The 19,554-nt window shown below is 44.2% G+C and overlaps 1 protein-coding gene across 2 annotated transcripts in view; it reads right to left on the bottom strand.

Moving 5' to 3' along the window:
* The window catches only part of PDGFRA (platelet derived growth factor receptor alpha), a 48,022-nt gene that overhangs the window by 10,106 nt on the left and 18,362 nt on the right, over window positions 1-19,554 (bottom strand). For both annotated transcript variants that reach the window (XM_052641806.1, XM_052641808.1), the window contains exons 6-21: window positions 18,128-18,299; window positions 17,846-18,035; window positions 15,244-15,359; window positions 14,178-14,304; window positions 12,757-12,950; window positions 11,969-12,063; window positions 11,625-11,757; window positions 9,364-9,468; window positions 8,872-8,982; window positions 8,464-8,617; window positions 7,281-7,447; window positions 4,303-4,418; window positions 3,841-3,963; window positions 2,795-2,906; window positions 1,058-1,157; window positions 842-947 (exon numbers count right to left, since the gene is read on the bottom strand). In XM_052641806.1, the coding sequence (XP_052497766.1) occupies window positions 842-947; window positions 1,058-1,157; window positions 2,795-2,906; window positions 3,841-3,963; window positions 4,303-4,418; window positions 7,281-7,447; window positions 8,464-8,617; window positions 8,872-8,982; window positions 9,364-9,468; window positions 11,625-11,757; window positions 11,969-12,063; window positions 12,757-12,950; window positions 14,178-14,304; window positions 15,244-15,359; window positions 17,846-18,035; window positions 18,128-18,299 (2,121 nt within the window). The remainder of the gene's footprint in view (window positions 1-841; window positions 948-1,057; window positions 1,158-2,794; window positions 2,907-3,840; window positions 3,964-4,302; window positions 4,419-7,280; window positions 7,448-8,463; window positions 8,618-8,871; window positions 8,983-9,363; window positions 9,469-11,624; window positions 11,758-11,968; window positions 12,064-12,756; window positions 12,951-14,177; window positions 14,305-15,243; window positions 15,360-17,845; window positions 18,036-18,127; window positions 18,300-19,554) is intronic.

Genomic DNA, 19,554 nt, shown 5'->3' with positions numbered 1-19,554 from the left:
ATCTAATTAAAAACCTAGGGACCATTGGTCTAAAAAGGCTCCATAAACAAGAGCTCCAGTCTGTTCCCATCAACGCATCTTCACCAACCAGAGGTCTTTGACTTTCCTATGGTTAATCTCCTTCCTTCCTTCTGCCTTCCTGCTGCCTCACTTATGGCAATTGTAATGGGCAGTGAGATAATCAATAAACAAAAGTATTTAACTTCCCGTTCAGCTAACACTGCTCTTCCTTGAGAAGAAGGAAGAGAAGCAGTAAGTATGGAAAATCTACATGGCAACTAATCTGAATCTAAGAAATTGTGCCTGGGTTTCCTTCTCAGCATCTCAGAAGAAAGTTGCTTCATTCATTACCATATCCTGCTTGGTTCCATGAAAATTACATTTGTTCCTTTGAACAATGCTTCCTATCCCACAAAAAACCAGCTGGAACCACAGATAACAGCTGAGATTGTTCCTTCCAGTCAGCTGGCAAAAGCCAATTTTGCATGGATTTAAGTGCATTCAAATTAGCGATTTAATGGCTGTGGATGCCCTGAGACTTCTAACTGCACAGTAGCTTCAGATACTCAAACATCTGGAGAATAAAGTGCTTACAGGTGTTGCACACTTAGGATGAATGGGAGCCGTGCAGGAAGGGGAGGGTTTTCATTCATCACTGCTACCAAGGGCCTGGGGAGCACTGTATGAGGCCCCAGCCACTGCATCACACAATCTTTTTCCTCCTTTGAAAGTGTTCCATTAAAATAGTGTTGAACAGCACTGCTCGCTCACACAACCAGCTGCTGTCTCCTCCCCTTGCCCATCCCTTGCCACCCACCCATCTTAAGAGGCCCAGACAAACCTTTTTATATTGTCCAGGCAGCAGATTCTCCACAATTTCACTCAGGTGGTAAAAGGAGGGTCTCTTCTCCGGCTCACTGTTCCAGCACTTCACCATGATCTCATAGCTGGAGAAGTACAGGACGCAGAGTGGGCATGGAGAGGATGATCAGGGCACCCCCACCCCCACAGACCCATCAGGCATGAACACAGGCCCACAGGATGGGGAGGGGCTCACACTTCACTGGTGGCATGGTCAGGCTTGGCCATCCGGTATCCACTCTTGATCTTATTGTAGAATGTAGAATCCACCATCATGCCAGGGTAGGGTGTGCCACCTGAGAGGCCAAGAAGAAAACAACCAGGGTTGACAAGTATGTGGTACACTGTTGAAACACCTGGGGTGATACAGCACCTTTAGAAAATGTTTGGGGATCCCCACTTTGAAGTATCGGTTCTTCCAAGGAAATCAAGTGTTACCATCTGCTTGATTTCACAACCCTACCCAAATCTTAAATTTAACCAAAAGGGAAAGTCCAAAGAAACATAGAGGGACACACCAAAGCCTTGCTTGCATCACACCACTTAATAGTCCACCCTCCAAAACAAACCACAGGGTTGAGCTGCTTTAAGGAAACGTTGTAAGCAATTCAGGTCTATCTAGTGGAGCCAAAATGAACTGCTATGACTCAAAGGAATTCTATGCAAAATGTTTTTAAAAGTTAGCAGGAACTGAAAGAGAATGCCTACTTTCATCTTTGCTGTGATTAGAGATAAGCATTCATGTATTCATGGATTCATTTAACAACTCTTTTAAGTTACTGCTTATGTATTTCATTTATAACCCTATTTCTAAATTAAATGTAACCTATAATTCATTAAAAAAAAATCTAACCAAGACTTCTAGGTTGATCAAGTCCAGAACCCTAGCAAAAATTCTACACATCTAGAAAAAGCACAGAAGTGTTCTTCAATGTTTCTGAGTACTGGATCTATGAATACAAAGCAAAATAGAAAATCCAGAGAAATTCTGAATCACTGAGGGCAAAAAAGTCATTTTCATCAGAAATGTCCAAATAATTAAGGCAGAAGTCTTGGAATGTCTAGCTAATTCTCTGCTTTAACAGAATATGAGACTCTCCGTTAAGCCACACACTGGGATGATCCACAGTGACATCCATGGAAGGATGAACCAAAAGAGAAAAAGGCAACAAGCAGGAAAAGTCCTTTCCTATCACATCAGGACAACAGTGGGTTCATGAAACAATTTCACACCTCACCGGCCAAGACCAGGTCAAGTTTAATCTCCTTCTAAAACTACTCCAGGACTCATTTCTCTTTTCCCTGGGCTTCTATTTCAACTTAAAATCAGGACCACATAGATTATCACTAAATGTGTAAGTTTTATCTCCCCAGCTGAACTGTCCAAGGTCAGGGTCATCAGTCATCCCCTTAGAAGGCCCTTAACTGGTAGCACGGGACACCTGTGTTGTTCAGTACCTGGTGCCTGACTGACTGGGAGGTTTCTCCCCTCCAGAATGATGACCAGGAAGGGAGTCCCCATCCCATTTCCTTCACTGCACTACTTTTCTGCCTACCCATCACCAAGAATGATGGGAGTCAGGGAGGGGATCTCCCCTGGTGAACCCACTTAACCCGAAGTCCAAGGTGAAGAAGTGGCTGGTGAGTGGCCGTCATCAGGTACCTCTCCAGTAGGAGAAAGTGCCTCTGATCTAGCCCAAAGGAGAGAGGGAGGCAAAGGCCAGGGGCAAGGGCTCAGCCCCCCCAAGACCCCTTCTCAGACCGCTTGGACACACACTAGCCATTGTAAGTACACGTGTTAATCAGCTACATTCCACTTGACTAACACCAGGTATTTTAACATTATTTACATCCCAACGCTTGAAAAACACAGCGTCTTCCTTCCAGTGTTGTTCCAGAACAACCCAAACAAGCGGAGCTATTAGGCCCATACCAAGGGAAAAGATCTCCCAGAGCAGGATGCCATAGGACCAGACGTCACTCAGCGTGGTGTAGAGGTTATCAAAGATGCTCTCAGGAGCCATCCACTTCACAGGGAGAAAGGTCTGCAGGGAAGGGGAAGGACATTAAATCCAGCATGTGCAGCAATAATCTACAGCAGCAAAATAGAAAGGGCTTCTCATGGAGCTAATAATAACTTGCGCCAGGAACTTCACTCTTCATGAGCATCTGTACTCCCAGCACTGGAAGAGTGCCTGGCACCTTCTAGAGCACTGGGTGCTCTATGTACATATCTTATGGATGATGGGTGCTCACTCTTGTCTCTTGTGCCCACCCAAGGAGTAACATCCAAAGATATTTAATCCTGAATTTTCATCCCAAAGGTATGAGCCTTAAGTGGACCTGTCCCCTATTTTCAGGTGTTCGTAGGAACAAAATTAAGAACAGACCCAGTGAACTGAGAGCCAATACATTTTTGAACTGTAAGAAACAATGGGAAGAAGGTTCAAATGTGGAACAGGAGGACTATCTTTAAGGAAATTGTGCCTCTAAGACGTATTAACTCAAATGGCTTTAACATTTCAGGGTCACAGACACTATCTGAAAATCTGATAATCTCCAAGGGTGCGCTCCTTGGAAATGAATGCACAATTTACATATTAATAGCTAACACTTTGCTGCTTTGTAAGTGCCAGGCACTGTCCTCAGCCTTTTACACAAATCCACTGATCTAATGCCCCACGGCAACTCAGAAGATAGGTACTGATAACACTTCCCCAATACAGTTAGGGAAACCAAGGTACAGAATGGCCAAGTCACTTGCCCCAAGTCCCTACACTAGTAGGTGCTGAGCCGGTGCTCACACCAAGGCAGTCTGTCTGTAGAGCTTGTGGTTTGCCTACTGACCCCTGGAGCCCATTCTTGAATGTCATGGACTCCATGTTAAAAGTCCGGGCTGTGAATGGCTAGAAGCAACATCTGCTTTCAGAGATTCAAGTAAGGGAGGGCAAGCATGCCAAATGAGGTAGGGGCACGTACACTGCCTTTGGACACGTAGTTCGAGTCATGCATGATGTCTCTGGCCAGGCCAAAGTCACAGATCTTCACGATTTTCCCTTGCGCCAGGAGGACGTTGCGAGCCGCCAGGTCCCGATGGACACACTGCACAGAAAGGGAAGAAGGGATGGGGGTCAATCCATCTGCCACTGGATAGCATGTCCCCTGCAAGACTGGCCACTTAACAGGGACCCTTGGAGGTGCCTGAACACCTCAGGAAGACTGTCCTGGCCCACAGAGCTCACCTCGCCCAGGCTTTCAACCCAGTGCCTCCCAAGAGGGAGAAAGCTCTGGAGAAAAGTGGACACCTGATCCTGCCGGAGGGCCCACTCACCTTCCAGGAAGGGGTATCGAGAAACAAAGTAGCAACTGGCTCCTCCACAAGCTCACCTCCCCCAGAACAAGGCCTGGGTCTAAAGAGGTCTCTGATGTCTGAACACTTACATTTTTTGAAGCCAAAAACTCCATTCCTCGGGCAACTTGATAGGTAAAGCTCAACAAATCCAACAAAGTCAGGCCTTCTGAGTTATCATCTGAAAGGAGGTTTTTGACTTCTGAGTCTGCAGGAAAAAAATGAAATGTGTTGGCGCTGGTGGACAGCATGAAACATCAGCCACCGTGACACTCTCTCAAGGCTGGGCCACTCATTAGGCTGCAGAGGCTTGTCCAGAGAACATTACCTATGATCATGTTCTCATAGTGTCTAGACCTCACAGGTGAGTGTAAACTAGGCAGAAATGTCCTCTTTAAAAAGAAATACGGACTTCCCTGGTGGCTCAGTGGTAAAGAATCCACCTGCCAACACAGGAGACACAGGTTCCATCTCTGGTCCAGAAAGATTCCACGTGCCATGGAACACTAAGCCCGTGAGCCCCAGGCACTGAATTCTTGCTCTAGAACCCTAGATCCACAACCACTGAAGCTCATGTGCTCTACAGCCCCTGTCCCACAGCAAGAGAGAAGCCACCGCAGTGGGAAGCCCGAGCACCACGAAGAAGAGCAGCCCCACTCACTGCAAGCTGAGAAAGCCAGTGCAGCCACAGATGAACAATTTAATTTCAAAAGAAAATGAATGAAAAGAAATACATCCATAAATACATACACTCGGTTTAAATAGATATCTCCATAATGACTAGTCTAATAGGTTCTCACACATATTTTTGTTCTTGTTTGGCTCCCAAATTTTCCTTTAGCCAATCACCTCAGCCACCTTTAAAACCCACACCCACCATACCCACACCCACCCACACCCACAACCACACCCACACATCTTCTATGATGAATGTACATGAAGCCTCTAGGAAAAAGCAGCTTCTACGAATTGCTTTTTTTTTTTTTCTTTTTAAAGCCACCTTCATAGTACTTGGCTTACTTTATGAATGAAATTAGCCACCAATCAGGCTAGAGTAGCAATCTTTAAGCTCAGTGCCAAAGACTTTGGGTGTAGTTCCTTTCTCTATAACTTGCCCACTTTCCCCAGTTGGTCCCGCCTGGAAGGGTCCCAGGGTTTTCGAGGAAGGAGGCAATCTAGGCCAGCAGCTCTCAGCAGTTTTTGAAAAAGCTCAGGCAAGTATAGAGTAGCTGCAGCCATTCACATTTTTCCAGCCAGAAAGCAATGGTCTGCCTGCCAACCGGGCTCGGGCTGAGCATGAATCAGGTTCTCCTGACATCTGGAGCCAGGTCCGGCCTGGGAAGCAATGGAAACTATTTTTAACAATACAGGAGGGGAGCGGAAGTATTGGTTCCGACAAGTCTTGTTGGCCAACCTTTTAAAAGGGCTTGGAAGTTTACCCAGTTGGCACTGAAAGGTGAATGGAACTTGGAGCTGCAGCAGTGGAAAATATTATTATGTACTACACTTTGCAAAACAAGCACATTCTTTTTTTTTTTTTTAATGATTGTACCTTTCATTCAAGAACCCTGAAAGCACCAGAGTGCATCAGTGATTTTCAAAACAATTTCCATGGCAGCATAACACCTTTTAGGCAGGACCTAGGGGAGGTCTCAGACCCAGTAATACAAAATTATGCAACAAAGCATGGTCAGATCTCTCCCGAAGCCTCCTCCCAGCTCCAAGCCTGTGATTAGACTAGAACCCTGCAGGGGCCTCCCCCCACCAGATGTGGGGTGGTCCATCTGGTATGGGCATCAGCTAGGCTCCCCGGAGTTTATAAATCAATCAACCCTGCCACATGCTCATCTCCTTTGAAAACAAACGGATCTTCCTTCAAACAACATTCAGTAGAAACACCCAACACCCTTGTCAGATAATATAACCTCAAACTGTCCACTTCACAGTTTCTATCACAAATTGGGCATTAGCAAAGCTAACAGCTAGGGCTATTAAACACAGATATCAGAGATTTATATAATAGAATTTTAAAAAATAATACTAGGAATCAATAAAAGATTGCCAGATTTTAATGTTATCAAGTAAGGGCACTGAGAAAAAATAATTACCACCATACCTTCATTTAAAGCAAAAAAGGTATGTTAAACCAAAAAATGAATACTATTATGTCAGAATAAATAATTCTTCAAAATGATTATGTTTTAAAATGTACAATTCAAGGATGCAATGTACAACATTATTAATATAATTAATCCTGCTACATTTTATATATGAAATTTAAGAGGCTAAATCCTAAAAGTTCTCATCACAAGGGAAAAAATTTTTCTTTTTTTTTTATTTTGTATCTGTGTGAGAAAATGGATGTTCACTAAATTTATTGTGGTAATCATTCACGATGTTTGTAAGTCGAATCATTACACTGTACACCTCAAATGTATACAGCCCTATATGTCAATCATATCTCAATAGCTCAATAAAGTCAGACAAAATAAAATTAATAAAATAAAATCACACTTAAAATCTGAAAAATTCATTATATTAGTTCTGTCTCTACGCTTTTCCTTTTTTCAATTCACACACCAGGATTTCCCCGGTATTACAGTGATTAAGAATCTGCCTGCAAATGCAGAGGACATGGATCTGGGAAAATTCCACATGCCTCTGAGCAACTAAGCCCGGGTGCCGCAACTACAGAACCCTGTGCATCTTGAGACTGCACTCTGTAACAAGAGAAGCCACCACAATGAGAAACCCACACACCACAGCAGAGTAGCCCTCGGTCGCCATAACTAGAGAAAGCCCACACACAGCAACGAAGACCCAGCACAGCCAGACACAGATAAATAAATAAATAAAAAGAGTTTAAATAGTATGCGTTCTAGTTAAAAAAATTACAGGCCAGACCTGCAAAAACGTGTCACAGACCCAGTTGTGCAGATCTGCAGTTAGGGACCATGTGGCCTGACAGTCCTGCTCATCAGGCCTGCTCACCACCTTCTGAGTATTCTAAGTATCATATTAAACCAATGGGAGATCTCAGCACCCCAAGCACAAGCAAAGACACCTTTACCTAACATGGATTTCTTCTTATACGAGGCTGGGCGATCATACAGCGCTCTCTGGATGTCCGAGTATTTAGAAACCTCTTTTCTCTCCAGCATGGGGACATACTGTGTAGTGTCAGCTTGCTTCATGTCCATGTAGTCACCATTGTTTTCAAAAGATAAGATAACATAACTGTAAAAACAGAAAAAGAAACCTTATCCAGGGTGTCCCTCTGGAGTGATCACCCATAGCTCAGTAGATGAGGACCAGGTACCCACCATGTGCGAGACAGTGGTGGGCACAGGGGTGGCAGGGGAAGGTCATGATGGAGGTCATGTCCACCAGGGCATCCTTCACGTGGGTGGTCTAGTCAGGCAGATGAGCATTAATCAAGGATCATACAAACACACAGACCACCTCAGCTCAACTCTGTCTTTATTCTCTTTTTCAGTTCACAGGCCAGAAAGCTTCACCACGTGGCCAAGTGGCTTGGACAGACGATGCCTTCTACTCAATAAATTTAACACAAATTTGGTATCTATCAAGTAATTTAATATGAAGTGAATTCACATACATTCTGATTTTGCAGAACGTCATATCTTCAGCGATCTTTTCAGTCACTTTAGATATAGTGGCAATCATCACTTCATTGGCCTGACTGGTATGCCCGGGTTCAGCAAGGACCAGTGTCTCAAACTTGTAAATCCTCAGTTTCTCACAAGATATGAGCACTGAGGCTTCCCTGGCCAGAGATACATCTGGAAGTCTGAAGTGGACCACACATAAAGAGCAACTGGCTCCCAGGATGATTTCGACTCTTCCTCTCATTCAAACCTATCAGCAAGGCTTTCCCCAACATGACATCCTGTCTGAAACACCTACAGACATGGGGTATCTCTCAGCACCATGTCACGGGGTGACGGAGCAGGGTAGTTGACTTGAAGTCTTGCTACCTCCTGGCTGACTCTGCAGACATGACCTCCATCAGGACATGGGTTGTCTCCGTTGGTGAGGCTCATAAGACATTTCCTCCCTGGAGGAGGAAATGGCAACCCACTCCAGTATCTTTGCCTGGAAAATCCCATGAACAGAGGAGCCTGGTGGACTACAGTCCGTGGGGTCCACAAGAGTCGGACACGGCTGAAGCGACTGAGCATGCCCGCATGCCTAAGACAGTGACTCACAGCAGCATCTGTCTCTGCACCTACCTTCTTGTGCTTTCGTCAGCTGGGTTCAATCCAAAAATGTCCAGCTCTTTCTTTGGCTTCTCTGGATGGTGGCTCAGGAAGCTGTCTCTATTTTTATGCAAATAGTTGACCAAATCCCCATAGAAGCAGTACTCAGTGATGATGTAAATGGGGCCTGTGGGGTCCAAAACCAGTTGGAGATGAGCATGAAGAACAGAGAAGCTATGAACTTACTGTATCTAGAGTGGTCAAAGACACTGCTCAAGAACAGGGTGCTTCCCTCAGTGGAACTCAGTCCACAACCCCACTCAACAGACTGACATTTGCTGGCATGTCTGGAGGTACAGAGTGGGGGATTAAAAAGCCTGGACAGTCTTCGCAATGGTAGGTATTCTAGGAAAGTTCTCACTCTCAAGTGAGCAAGCCTACCTGACTTGGTGCAGGCACCCAGCAAGTTCACGATGTTTAAATGCGGCCCCAGGTGGGTCATTATCTTCAGTTCAGACATGAGAGCTTGTTTTTCACTGGATCTGGCTGTGGCTGTTGAAGAAATAAATCATACATCAGTTCAACTGAATTATTTATTTCCCAGAAAAAGCCAAAAGCACGGCTAACCCTACAACTAGCTATCATTTTATTTACCAACAGTCTCAAAGGGAAATGCTAGTAACTCAGTCTACACATTAATAACTTATCCCAAGTCTGCAGGGTAAAAAGAAGCTACTAAAAATAACTCTTGATTTTCCAACATATAAGTGACAAGAATGCTCTAAATAAACCTCACTGACAAGAGTCTAAATACACAAAAAACCTCAAGTTGAAAGAACTAAGATCTAGTCCTAAATTTGACATTTACTGGCTGTGTGATTTTTGAGTTTAATATCTCCACGTTCAAGAAATCTCCAGAAAAGGAGCACTCACGTTTTAGCATCTTCACTGCTACTTTCATGACAGGTTGAGACCGACTTAATCCATAGGCAGTTCCTTCAACCACTTTCCCAAACGCACCAGACCCCAGGATCCGACCTGTGGGCAACCAGAACCATCAACACACACAGAATCAGGCATCTCATCCGATTCATATACCACGGCCAGCGATCATGGGTGCACAGTTGGGAGGTGTTTTTCCCATATGGAGAAAGCGTAATAACTCCTCCAAGTCATCATGTCAAAACCAGAATTGAGCCCACAGGGAAGGAAATTAGTATAATTGCTTTTGTCACATAACATTTGCAAAGGAAAGGAAAAACACAGACGGGAAGAAAGGAGGTGCAGCCCTCCCTAGTGTGAGCACTCATCTACCGGCCGGAGAGCTGAGCCAAAGCCTGGGCTCAATGGCACGTGTTCTCTGTGGCTCTGGCCCAAGCCTCCTGGCTCTCTACCCTTCTGTTTTCCCCATGTAAACAGGGGCATCTTTTGCATCAAAAAGACTTTCTCTACTGGAAGTGAAAGTGAAAGTGAACGTGAAGTTGCTCAGTCTTGTCTGACCCTTTGTGGCCCCATGGACTACAGCCTACCAGGCTCCTCTGTCCATGGGATTTTCCAGGCAAGGGTACTGGAGTGGGTTGCCATTTCCTTCTCCAAGGGATTTTCCCGACCCAGGAATCGAACCCGTGTCTCCCACATTGCAGGCAGATGCTTTACCATCTGAGCCACCAGGGAAGCTTCTCCACTGGAAATACTTCTCTATTCAGGACATTATTGATTCCAAGCAGTGACAAAGTAAACTTCAGGCTGGCCCTCTTGTTGTCTGTCTGTTAGGAAGACCAGGAAGGAAGAAGGCTAAACATGCCCAGGAGCACAACACGTTGCCATGTGTTGGGAGATACAAAAGAAAATGGAGGCTCTCATGCCCACTATTTTTTTTTTTTAACTTTTTATTTTGTATTGGGGTATAGCCAATTAACAATGTTGTGAAAGTTTCAGGAGAACAGAGAAGGGACTGACTCGGGCATACCTATACACGTATCCGTTTTCCTGCAAACTCTCCTCCCACCCAGGCTGCCACATAACACTGAGCAGGGCTTCCTGTGCCCTACAGTAGGTCCTGTCGGTTATCCATTTTAAAATATCAGTGTGCACATGTCCATCCCAAACTCCCTAAGTATTCCTTCCCGTGCTGTGCCCACTCTTTTTAAAGAGTCTGCAGTCTAAAACAGACGTTTCCATCAAACCAGGGGAAGACCTGGCTCCTAACGGGTACTGAGAGCCCATAGTGCCGCTGACTGCATGTCTGCCTGACTGGAACTTATTCCTGCAAAGGTACCACTTCCCCAGCAGCTCGACAATACACAGAAGCAGAGAGACACAGGAACTCCTCTTAGCAACGAATGTTGCCCCTTTTTCTCCGTATTTTATTACTTTTTAACTTCCCTAAGCTCCTCACCTTTTGTAAAACAAGGGAGAAAATATAATAAAGCAAGCTTAGTTCTCAGACATAGGTATTTGAATGAGAGAAGCTAGGGTGTCTTGTTTGATCTCAGTTTAAGTAACTTTCTAGTAAGACCTAATTTGGCTGCTTTCTGGAATGAGACAAGTAGATAATTTAAAAATGCCTTCGGCATCCTCCAAAGTGCTGTTAGAATATTCATGATGACACAACCTCAGGCTCTCACCTTCATTTGTCTTTGTCCTGTTTTCATTCATTTAGAATTTAATTTTTTAAAAAAATCTCTTGACTAAAGTTTCCTGTACTTGGTCTCAACCCAAGACTGAAATATTTGAGAAGTTTTGCTTTAAAATGTAAAAACTTGTACTTTTACATTCTATTTTTAAAGAAGTATCTACTACATCCTCAGAAGGCACTGGGTCAAAACATATTTTTGGATTGTCTTCATCTATTTTTCATCTGTTCCTTTTTCATCACAGAAATTCATCTCATTTCCAATGGGTATCATTTCCAAAACAAAGCCATTCTGATGGGTGTCTCCCTATAGTCGCTTCTTCCTTTGTAAAATTTTCTTAACCTGTAATTTGCTATGGAAGGAGGTTTAAAAAAAAAAAATCATCACATCACTCACTTTCAAAGGCAGAAAAATATTTCCAAAAAAGCCAATTTCTAACGCCTCACTCTTACTAAGCACAGGTTCAGATCCTTTCTTCCTCCACAGGCCTGTAAAGAGTAAAGTTGTGGACGAAGCAAAAGGAATCCTGGGAGATCACCCAGCAGGGCAGGAGCTTACCAAGCACGAGTCCATCTCTCGGAAACTCCCATCTCGAGTCATAAGGCAGCTGCATCGGGTCCACATAAATGTATTCATGTCCATCAGGGCTGATTGATTCAATGACCCTCCAACGGATTTCATACCTTGGTTTCTATAAATGACGAGGACAGGTCACTGGTGAATTACCAATGTCCGAAGATACCAAAGCTTAACCACAACAGTAAAGTGACTGACACGGAAGGATTCAACAACATTCACTCATCATCTAGTTACTGAGCTCCTTCTCTGTGCCAAGCACTGAGCTAGGTTGCTCTTCTGGTTCGTATCAGTAAGGATTTTCAGTTCTTTAAAAAAATATCTACCTGTTTCCAAATGACGACCAGGACAATGAGCGAGATGATTACAATCACCAACAACACCAGGACTGCAGCTGCCACAGTGAGCTCAGAGCGCAGAGCTAAAGGACAAGAGATGGGGCATGGTGGAGAATTCGCACAAATTCACAGGAGGGCAGGAAGGCAGGGTGGCCATTTCTGGGCTGGAAATCTCTCTCTACTGGTGGAGAAGCGTAAGGGCTGCCTGGCTCATTTGGGGAATGGACAAGATCATCTCTCAATTATCTACATGCATGAAACTACTCCAACTCTTCCCTTGGACGGGCAAGGGACAAAATTCGGTTGGGCACACAATTCTTTCTCCAAAGGTGTGAACTGGAATATGAAGACTGATAAATGAGGCTGAGCGATGCCATTAGTTCAGAAGCAACTGCAGTGTATTTTGAAAGGTTACCGTATACTTATATTGCTTTTGGCTTCACTAATTTTCTTCTTTTTTAAGAAGTCAACCTGTCTCAATGGTTACAAGGAGCAACAAGGCAGAAAATCCTCCTTTCCCATCCTCCAACACCACGCCAGACCAAAGAGACTAGCTCTAGCTATACACTTATAGACAAACAAAATACCAAGGGGCCTCAGAAAGATGCAGTTTGAGATCTGAAACCAAAAAGGCTCCTACACAGATGCCCAGAGAAGGCCCTTTAAGAGCATCTGGACCTTCAGTCCTATAGGATCCCATCTGGGATTCAAAGTCCCACCGAAGGAAGGAAGGGCTCAGCTGAAGACTTAGTTGTCCTGACCCATGAGCTACTCACTGGGAGCCACCAGCTTCAGCTCTCGGCTTTCCACCCCGAGGAGGTTCTTGGCCAGACACCGGACTGCAATGGTCTCCTCCACTTTGGCAAACGTCACCTGGCCTTCCACTGTGCTCCTGTCTCGGGGGTGGACCTCTGTGATGATGTTTGAAACATTGCTGGCCAAAACCGTCCATGAAGTTTCGTTGTTACATCTGGAGAGAGTAAAAGGCATAGATATATAGCCCATTGTCGGGAGTCATGGGGGTGGAGCAGTGAGAATCATTTAAGATGGCAAGCAGGGCTGCCCTGTCTGCATTGGCAAGGCTACAGATTGATATTTTAGGTGCAGATTAACCTTAAAACTTGTTCTCCTTGAGAGAATAACCTACAAGTGGGTAATTAAAAGTTAACTGTTGGGACTTGCCTGCGGGTCCAGTGGCTAAGACTCTGAGTTCCCAATGCAGGAGGCCTGGGTTTGATCCCTGGTTAGGGAACTAGATCCCACATGCCCCAGCTAAGAGTTGGCATCTAAAGATCCTGCATGCCGCATGCACATGACCCAGCACAGCCAAATAAGTTTTAAAAAAGTGTTTTAAGTTAACTGTTTATGAAGGCAAGGCAGAGATAAACACGTTCAATCCAACAGAACTACCTGTCACAAGCCTTGAACCCCTGAGCAAACTGGACTTCAAGAATGTTTTAAGTATCCCAACGTCCCACCCCTCCAAAAAAGGCCTGGTGCCCTCCCTTTTCTCCACCCACACTGTGGGGACTCCCTCAAGTGTAACTAGGATTGGACCTAGAATCCAGCCTCAGTCTAGATCCAAGTCCAGTGCCTTCTGGCCTGGGGTGCTGGTGGGGAGGAGTCTCAGCCTCCAAGAAAAGCTCAGAGGCTTCGGAGCACAGCAGGCACCCTGGGAAGGAGTGTGAGCACACTGCACCCTGGAGATGCCCACTGGAGAAGGTCGAGGAATGAGCAGTGAAGGAGGAACTGGCCAGTTACCTCCCACCACACAGCAGGTAGAGAGAAGCCCCCGGGGCAGTATCTTCATGCATGTTCACATTCCAGTCTAGCCACCAAATAAAGTTCATCAAAGACAAAATGTGAGATGAAAATGTGGGCCAGGGTAGGAAAGATCCTCTTAGAGCAGGTCTTTAAATTCATGCTCTTTTCAGATTAGAGACCCTTTGAGAATATGCTGAAGGCTGTAGACCTTCTTCTTACAGCTATTCATGAACACAAAAGCACATGCATATACCTACACACGCACACACACACACAAGGTCCACGTTTAGAACCCTATTTTATGAGACCTAGGCCAAATAAGAATCCCAAATTCCAGAAACAGAGCCAGCCAAAGAAATAAAATGCATTTGAGGGTCTTTGCACTAAGGCAGAAACATCCTGACCACAAAAGAGAAAGGAATGTGTTCCATACTTCTTAATATCCTTGCAAACCATCCACTCGATATCAGGAAGAGGGGTCCCTTCGGCTGTGCATCTCACAGTCTGGCCCCCATTAGAGCCATGGTGGTCGTCAACCAAGTCCAGTACGGAGGACGGAACTGCAGGAGGTGAAAAGAAATCAGAACTGCATGGCTGGCATACCAGAATTTTGGGGAACTACCAAGTGGAATACGAGTTCAAAACTTGTCCACATAACATTTGAACCTATAAATCAACCAACCGCCCAGCAGGGAGCTGAGACCAGTCATGTGCATAATAACACTCCAGTTTGCACAGATCCAACTGGTTAAGAGCATGCTTAAGGCATTTGTGCCCTGTGGTGTTTTAAATCTGGTGTAAAGAAAGCAAAAAGCCCCTGTGTTGATTTGACTTGAAAGACAAAGAGGCTCTTAGAATTATATTATAGCTTGGAAATCAGCTTATAGATTCATCTAAATGGTAGGGCTTAAAGCAGTATTTACCAAAGTGCCATATTATTACATTTTAAAGATTCTTTTTTGTAACCAGTGATCAAATGTTAGAAATATACTAATACTTGTATCACAGATTGACTGTGAGGGTCAAATGAGCCTACCTAGGACAGTACATGGCCCATGGTAGGTACTCAGTGAATAGGTGCTTAATTGGAATATAAACAGACTTGGGCACTCCGTTCTGGGAGGGGCGTCTATAGAGGTCTATGAAGAAAGCTAGGCACAAAAAGCCAAAACAACCTGGAACAACCTAATGTCATCTGGGCCAAAATATATCATTTCACTCTTTCCAGAACTGGAGGTACCTAACTGAGAAACAGGTGGTAAGGAAGCGACTGAAGCCTAGGAATTCCAAGTCAGACAGTTCCAGACTAGCCTGGAACCTTCCAGAATTATGTAAATTCATAAGTCCAACAGAGCTACACCTGACACCCACACCCCCTGCTTCTCCCTGAAAGGGTTGCTTTTCCCTCCATGACCTGTGGGGACAGGGCTAGGCTCTCCTTGGGAGACTCAGTCACCCACCCACCAAGCTGGAGTTATCTTTATCTGGCTCTTACAAACCTTGAGTCAAGAGTTCAAAAGTATAGCTCTTCACATCATCTTCATTTTGAACTACAACAGTATAATGGCCACTGTCTTCTTCCTTTGCTCGGATCAGCTTTAATTTGCTTCGATAACTTAAAAGAAAAGGACTGTGTTTCAGCAAGGAGTAGTCCAATAAATTCCAATCATTAAGCAATTACCATTTTCAATTCAAATGTTGTTAAAAAACATCTCGTCCATATGATCACTTTCCTGGGATTTTCCTTATACTGTCTATGCACTGAAGGTCTGAGTTGTAGACATTTCATTCTTAAACAGAAGACCAGAGATGAGCAATGGCTTATGTGGCTACAAGAGCAGTCAGCTCTGCTAAGGCCTGACTTCTAAATGGGAAAGAACAAATCCTACCAGCTTTCCTTTCATTTGAATCCTGGATTTTTATGTGTAAGAAAAAAATACTTGCCAACACTGTTAAACAACTATACTCCAATACAAAATAAAATTAAATACTTGATTCCTCTTAACATCCATCTAATACTGAAACAACCTTGGAAGAAATAATAAAGACACTGTCTCTGTATTAATACAGAGAGGTCACTGGGGTATAAAACTCCTGCTTGCTTATATTTGCTTAAAAAGCTCTGGAAGGTTTCATAAGAAACCTTCCTAACAAAACTAATAAAAGTACTCCTTGTGGGTGGGGAGGCGGGGGTAGCAATGCATACGAGGACAGGAAAGGAGTGAGGCTTCTTACAATGCACTGTCTTTAGGTGTGAATGTTTTTAAAGTGCAAGATGCATCTTAAAAAAAAATAGAGAAACATATGCTCTCATACCTCATTAAAGAGAAGTTTCTCCAAAAGATTGCTTACATGTATAATAAATGACATTTCGTCGTGTGTGTGTGTGTGTGTGTGCATCAATAAAGTATTTGCCCATCTGACTGTCCTTTACAACAATGTGGAAGAGCAAGCGGAGTGAGAGCAAGAGCGCCGTCATGGAAGGAGACCTGGGGCATTACTGAAACTCTCCAAGTCTCAGGTCCCTTATGCTTACACCATGGGATAACTGTATGCAAGGCGTAGTGTCATTTTGAGAATTAATTACGTGAAATAATCTATATGAAAGCACTTCAGAGGCTCCAAAATAGCCTGCAAACGTCGAGTCTTCTAGCCAAGACGCCGGACGCTGGGAGATGTGATGAGCACACTGGGCTGGCCTTCCCTCTGCCGCACCAAACCGCACACCTCTGGAATGGATTTCTTTAGAGCCCCCTGAGCACCCCTGCCAGTGACCAGACAGTCTGCCGTCATTCACTTTTTGCACTTGTCCAGCCAAGGAAGCTGTGAATCCATGAGTCTTAGGGAAACCAGACCCCCCTCTACCGTGTGCATCCTTACATTCCCTGGCTTGTCATGGGGACCAGAAGAAGATGTGCTGGAGGAAATCAAAAAACACCTTAAGAGACAGCTCTCCTGGACTGCTCTGCGGACAACCACCATCGCTACTGATGGTAGCTTGCAGACAACCCTGGGTGTCTCAAGTGTTGGCTACGCTGGGATCACCCTATTTCTCTCTGGCCTCACAGCCTGGTAGAAAGTTAGACACTGTCCGCTTTGTGTTCCTACATTTTGTGTCTTTAGAAAGCCTTCCAGATTCAGTATCCCACTTCTATCTCTATCACTATTCCACAGAGGTAGTCACATTCCATTTTCCCAGATGTTGCTTCTCAGTTACACATGGAATTCAGTTCAGAAAGAAGGAAGCAAATCCTGAAATTAAGTGAACTAATGGCAGAGGTTCTATCTTCTCCTCTTTCCTGAAGGCTTGAAATAGAGGATTTTGTCTCCTGCGGAAGGTTTCTGACAAAGAAGCAGGGGTGGATTAGCTGGGCCCTTCAAGAGGGATCTTCTGCTCTTGGATTCTAATCAGGTCTTAAGGCTGCAAGAGACCTCAAAATATCATCCAGTTCCTCATCTTGAAGGACATACGGTATTATTAACCCTACATTATAGATGAGGAAACTGAGGCTGAAGGGTGACTTACACAAAACTCCACCACTAGTTAAGAGATGCCAACAGTCTACAGCTCCTCAGAGAGCAAGGATCCAAACTATCAATTGTACGTTCTCTCCTAACCAAATGTACTCAGACACTACTGTTATTTCCCATCAAAGCCTCACTGCGGCAAATGTGTTTCAAATTAAGCCAATGATGTTGTGTTTCATGTAGGTGTATGTGATAACTGCCCTGGAAATGGAATCACCATACATGTCTACTTGCCATATGGGTGATGGATATCAAGGAATATATATGAAACCCACATGGGTCCAATTTTACTTTCTTTCCTCCACCCCTTTCTGAATCCAGGAACATGTCTTTCATTGGGAGCAGAGATTTTTCAGTTCTTTCTTCTCATTTCATTGTTACATACTTACCAACATACTATCACTGCATTGCAACATTATCATGAAATGTACCTAATTTCCAGTATCTCTTATTTCTGATTGCTAAATTTTCTATATTGACTCTTATTAGGGGTCATAAGACACACACAAACCTCAGTCTATCTAAGAATATACAATACAAAGAAAGGCGAACTTGAGAAGGGTGTTTCTTTACCTTATTTCCTGAATCTTCTCTATGTCAGTGGTGATCTCCGTGAGATTCTCAATCAGAGTCAGGTTGTCCTTTAGCCAGGTTATCTTGGGAGGGGGATAGGCCTGCACATCCACCACAAAATGCTTGACTTCATGCAGGTTGACAGCTTCCAACAGGTTAAAGTTGGGTTTGATTTCAATAAATCCTTTCTCTGCACAGGGAAGAGTTTCCATTAAACAATGATCACCTCATGGTGGATCCCGAGCAGCATGGCCGATGGGCATTTTAGGAAGCAGAGTGTACCGTGAACAGAAATGGTGACGTTCCTCATCTTTTTGACCTCCTTGGTGGCCTGGTGGGCAGCACATTGGTAATCGCCACTGTCTTTCACTGTGGCCTCGGGAACCCTCAGAGTGTACACCAACTTGATGGACGGGAACTTGGTTTCCTCCAGCCTCGTGATGCCTTTGCCTTTCTACAGCAGAAGGGGAGGAAAACTGACTTTAACAAGCTGTTTCCTAAGAGGGAACCCCTGCGTAAGTTATGGACCCAGTGATAAGGATGCACCAATGTGGGTTCCTGGATTGTAACAAGTGTACTGCATTGTGGGGATATAGATGGGGGAGGCTGCTCCTGTGTTGAGCCCAAGGGGCAATACAGGAAATCTTTGTACTTTTTACTCAGTTTTGCTATGAATTTAAAGCTGCTCTAAAGGGACTTCCCAGGGGGTCCAGTGGCTAAGACTCCATGCTTCCAATGTAGGGGCCTGGGTTCAATCCTTGGTCAGGGAACTAGATCCCACATGCTGCAACTTAAAATTCCACATGCCGCAACAAAGATCAAAAATCCCATGTGCCGCAACTAAGACCCAGCGCAGCCAAATGAATATTTTTTTAAACTGGTCTGAAAAATAAAGTCTAGTAAAAAATATTTTTAGACGTGTTCCTTTGAAAATCTGGTTTTGAAAGGATACTTAATAACATAGTAAGGTGTTTGTGCTATACTGCCACAAGAAAAAATATGTATCAAAGCACTATTTAAAGTATATCTATTAATTATTACATTTATAAAGTATTTAAAGGACTTATCTCCTTTAAATTAAAATGGGGATGGTTCTGGGAAGTGGCTTTTCATCTGTTTTTCTAAATTTTAAAGTTATAATAAGCCTGCATTTTTAAAAAAAATATCAAACAAAAACTATGATTTATAAACCAATACGTTGATTATATATTTGGGGGCCAAACAGCACATAGTTTGGTTTTGAGGGGAAAAATTATCTCCAATAAATGAAAGGAAGCATTTATGTTTTATGGATTAAAGGCATCAGATATGGGCTTCCTTGGTGGCCCAGCGGTTAGGAATCCACCTGCCAGACTTGCCTGGTGATACAGTTGATGAGAGTCCGCCTGGCAAATCAGGGGACACAGGTTTGGTCCCTGGTCCAGGAAGATTCCACATGCCATGGAGCAACTAAGCCCACGTGCCACACCACTGAGCCCAGGCTCTACAGCCCAGGCGCTGCAGCTACTGAAGCCCTCGAGCCTTAGAGCCTGTGCTCAGAAACAAAAGCCACCACAATGAAAGGCCCGTACACTGCAACAAAGAGTAGCCCCTACTTGCAGCAACTAGAGAAAGCCTGCGCAAAGTAATGAGGACCCAGTATGGGCATAAATATAAACATAATTAGAAAAAAAAAAAAAAAAGAATCCACCTGCAATGCAGGGGACATA

The sequence above is a fragment of the Budorcas taxicolor genome, chromosome 6 (assembly GCF_023091745.1).
Source record: "Budorcas taxicolor isolate Tak-1 chromosome 6, Takin1.1, whole genome shotgun sequence".
Taxonomy (NCBI): domain Eukaryota; kingdom Metazoa; phylum Chordata; class Mammalia; order Artiodactyla; family Bovidae; genus Budorcas; species Budorcas taxicolor.
The sequence above is the reverse complement of the archived record's forward strand: the minus strand, read 5'-3'. Positions and strand labels throughout refer to the sequence as shown.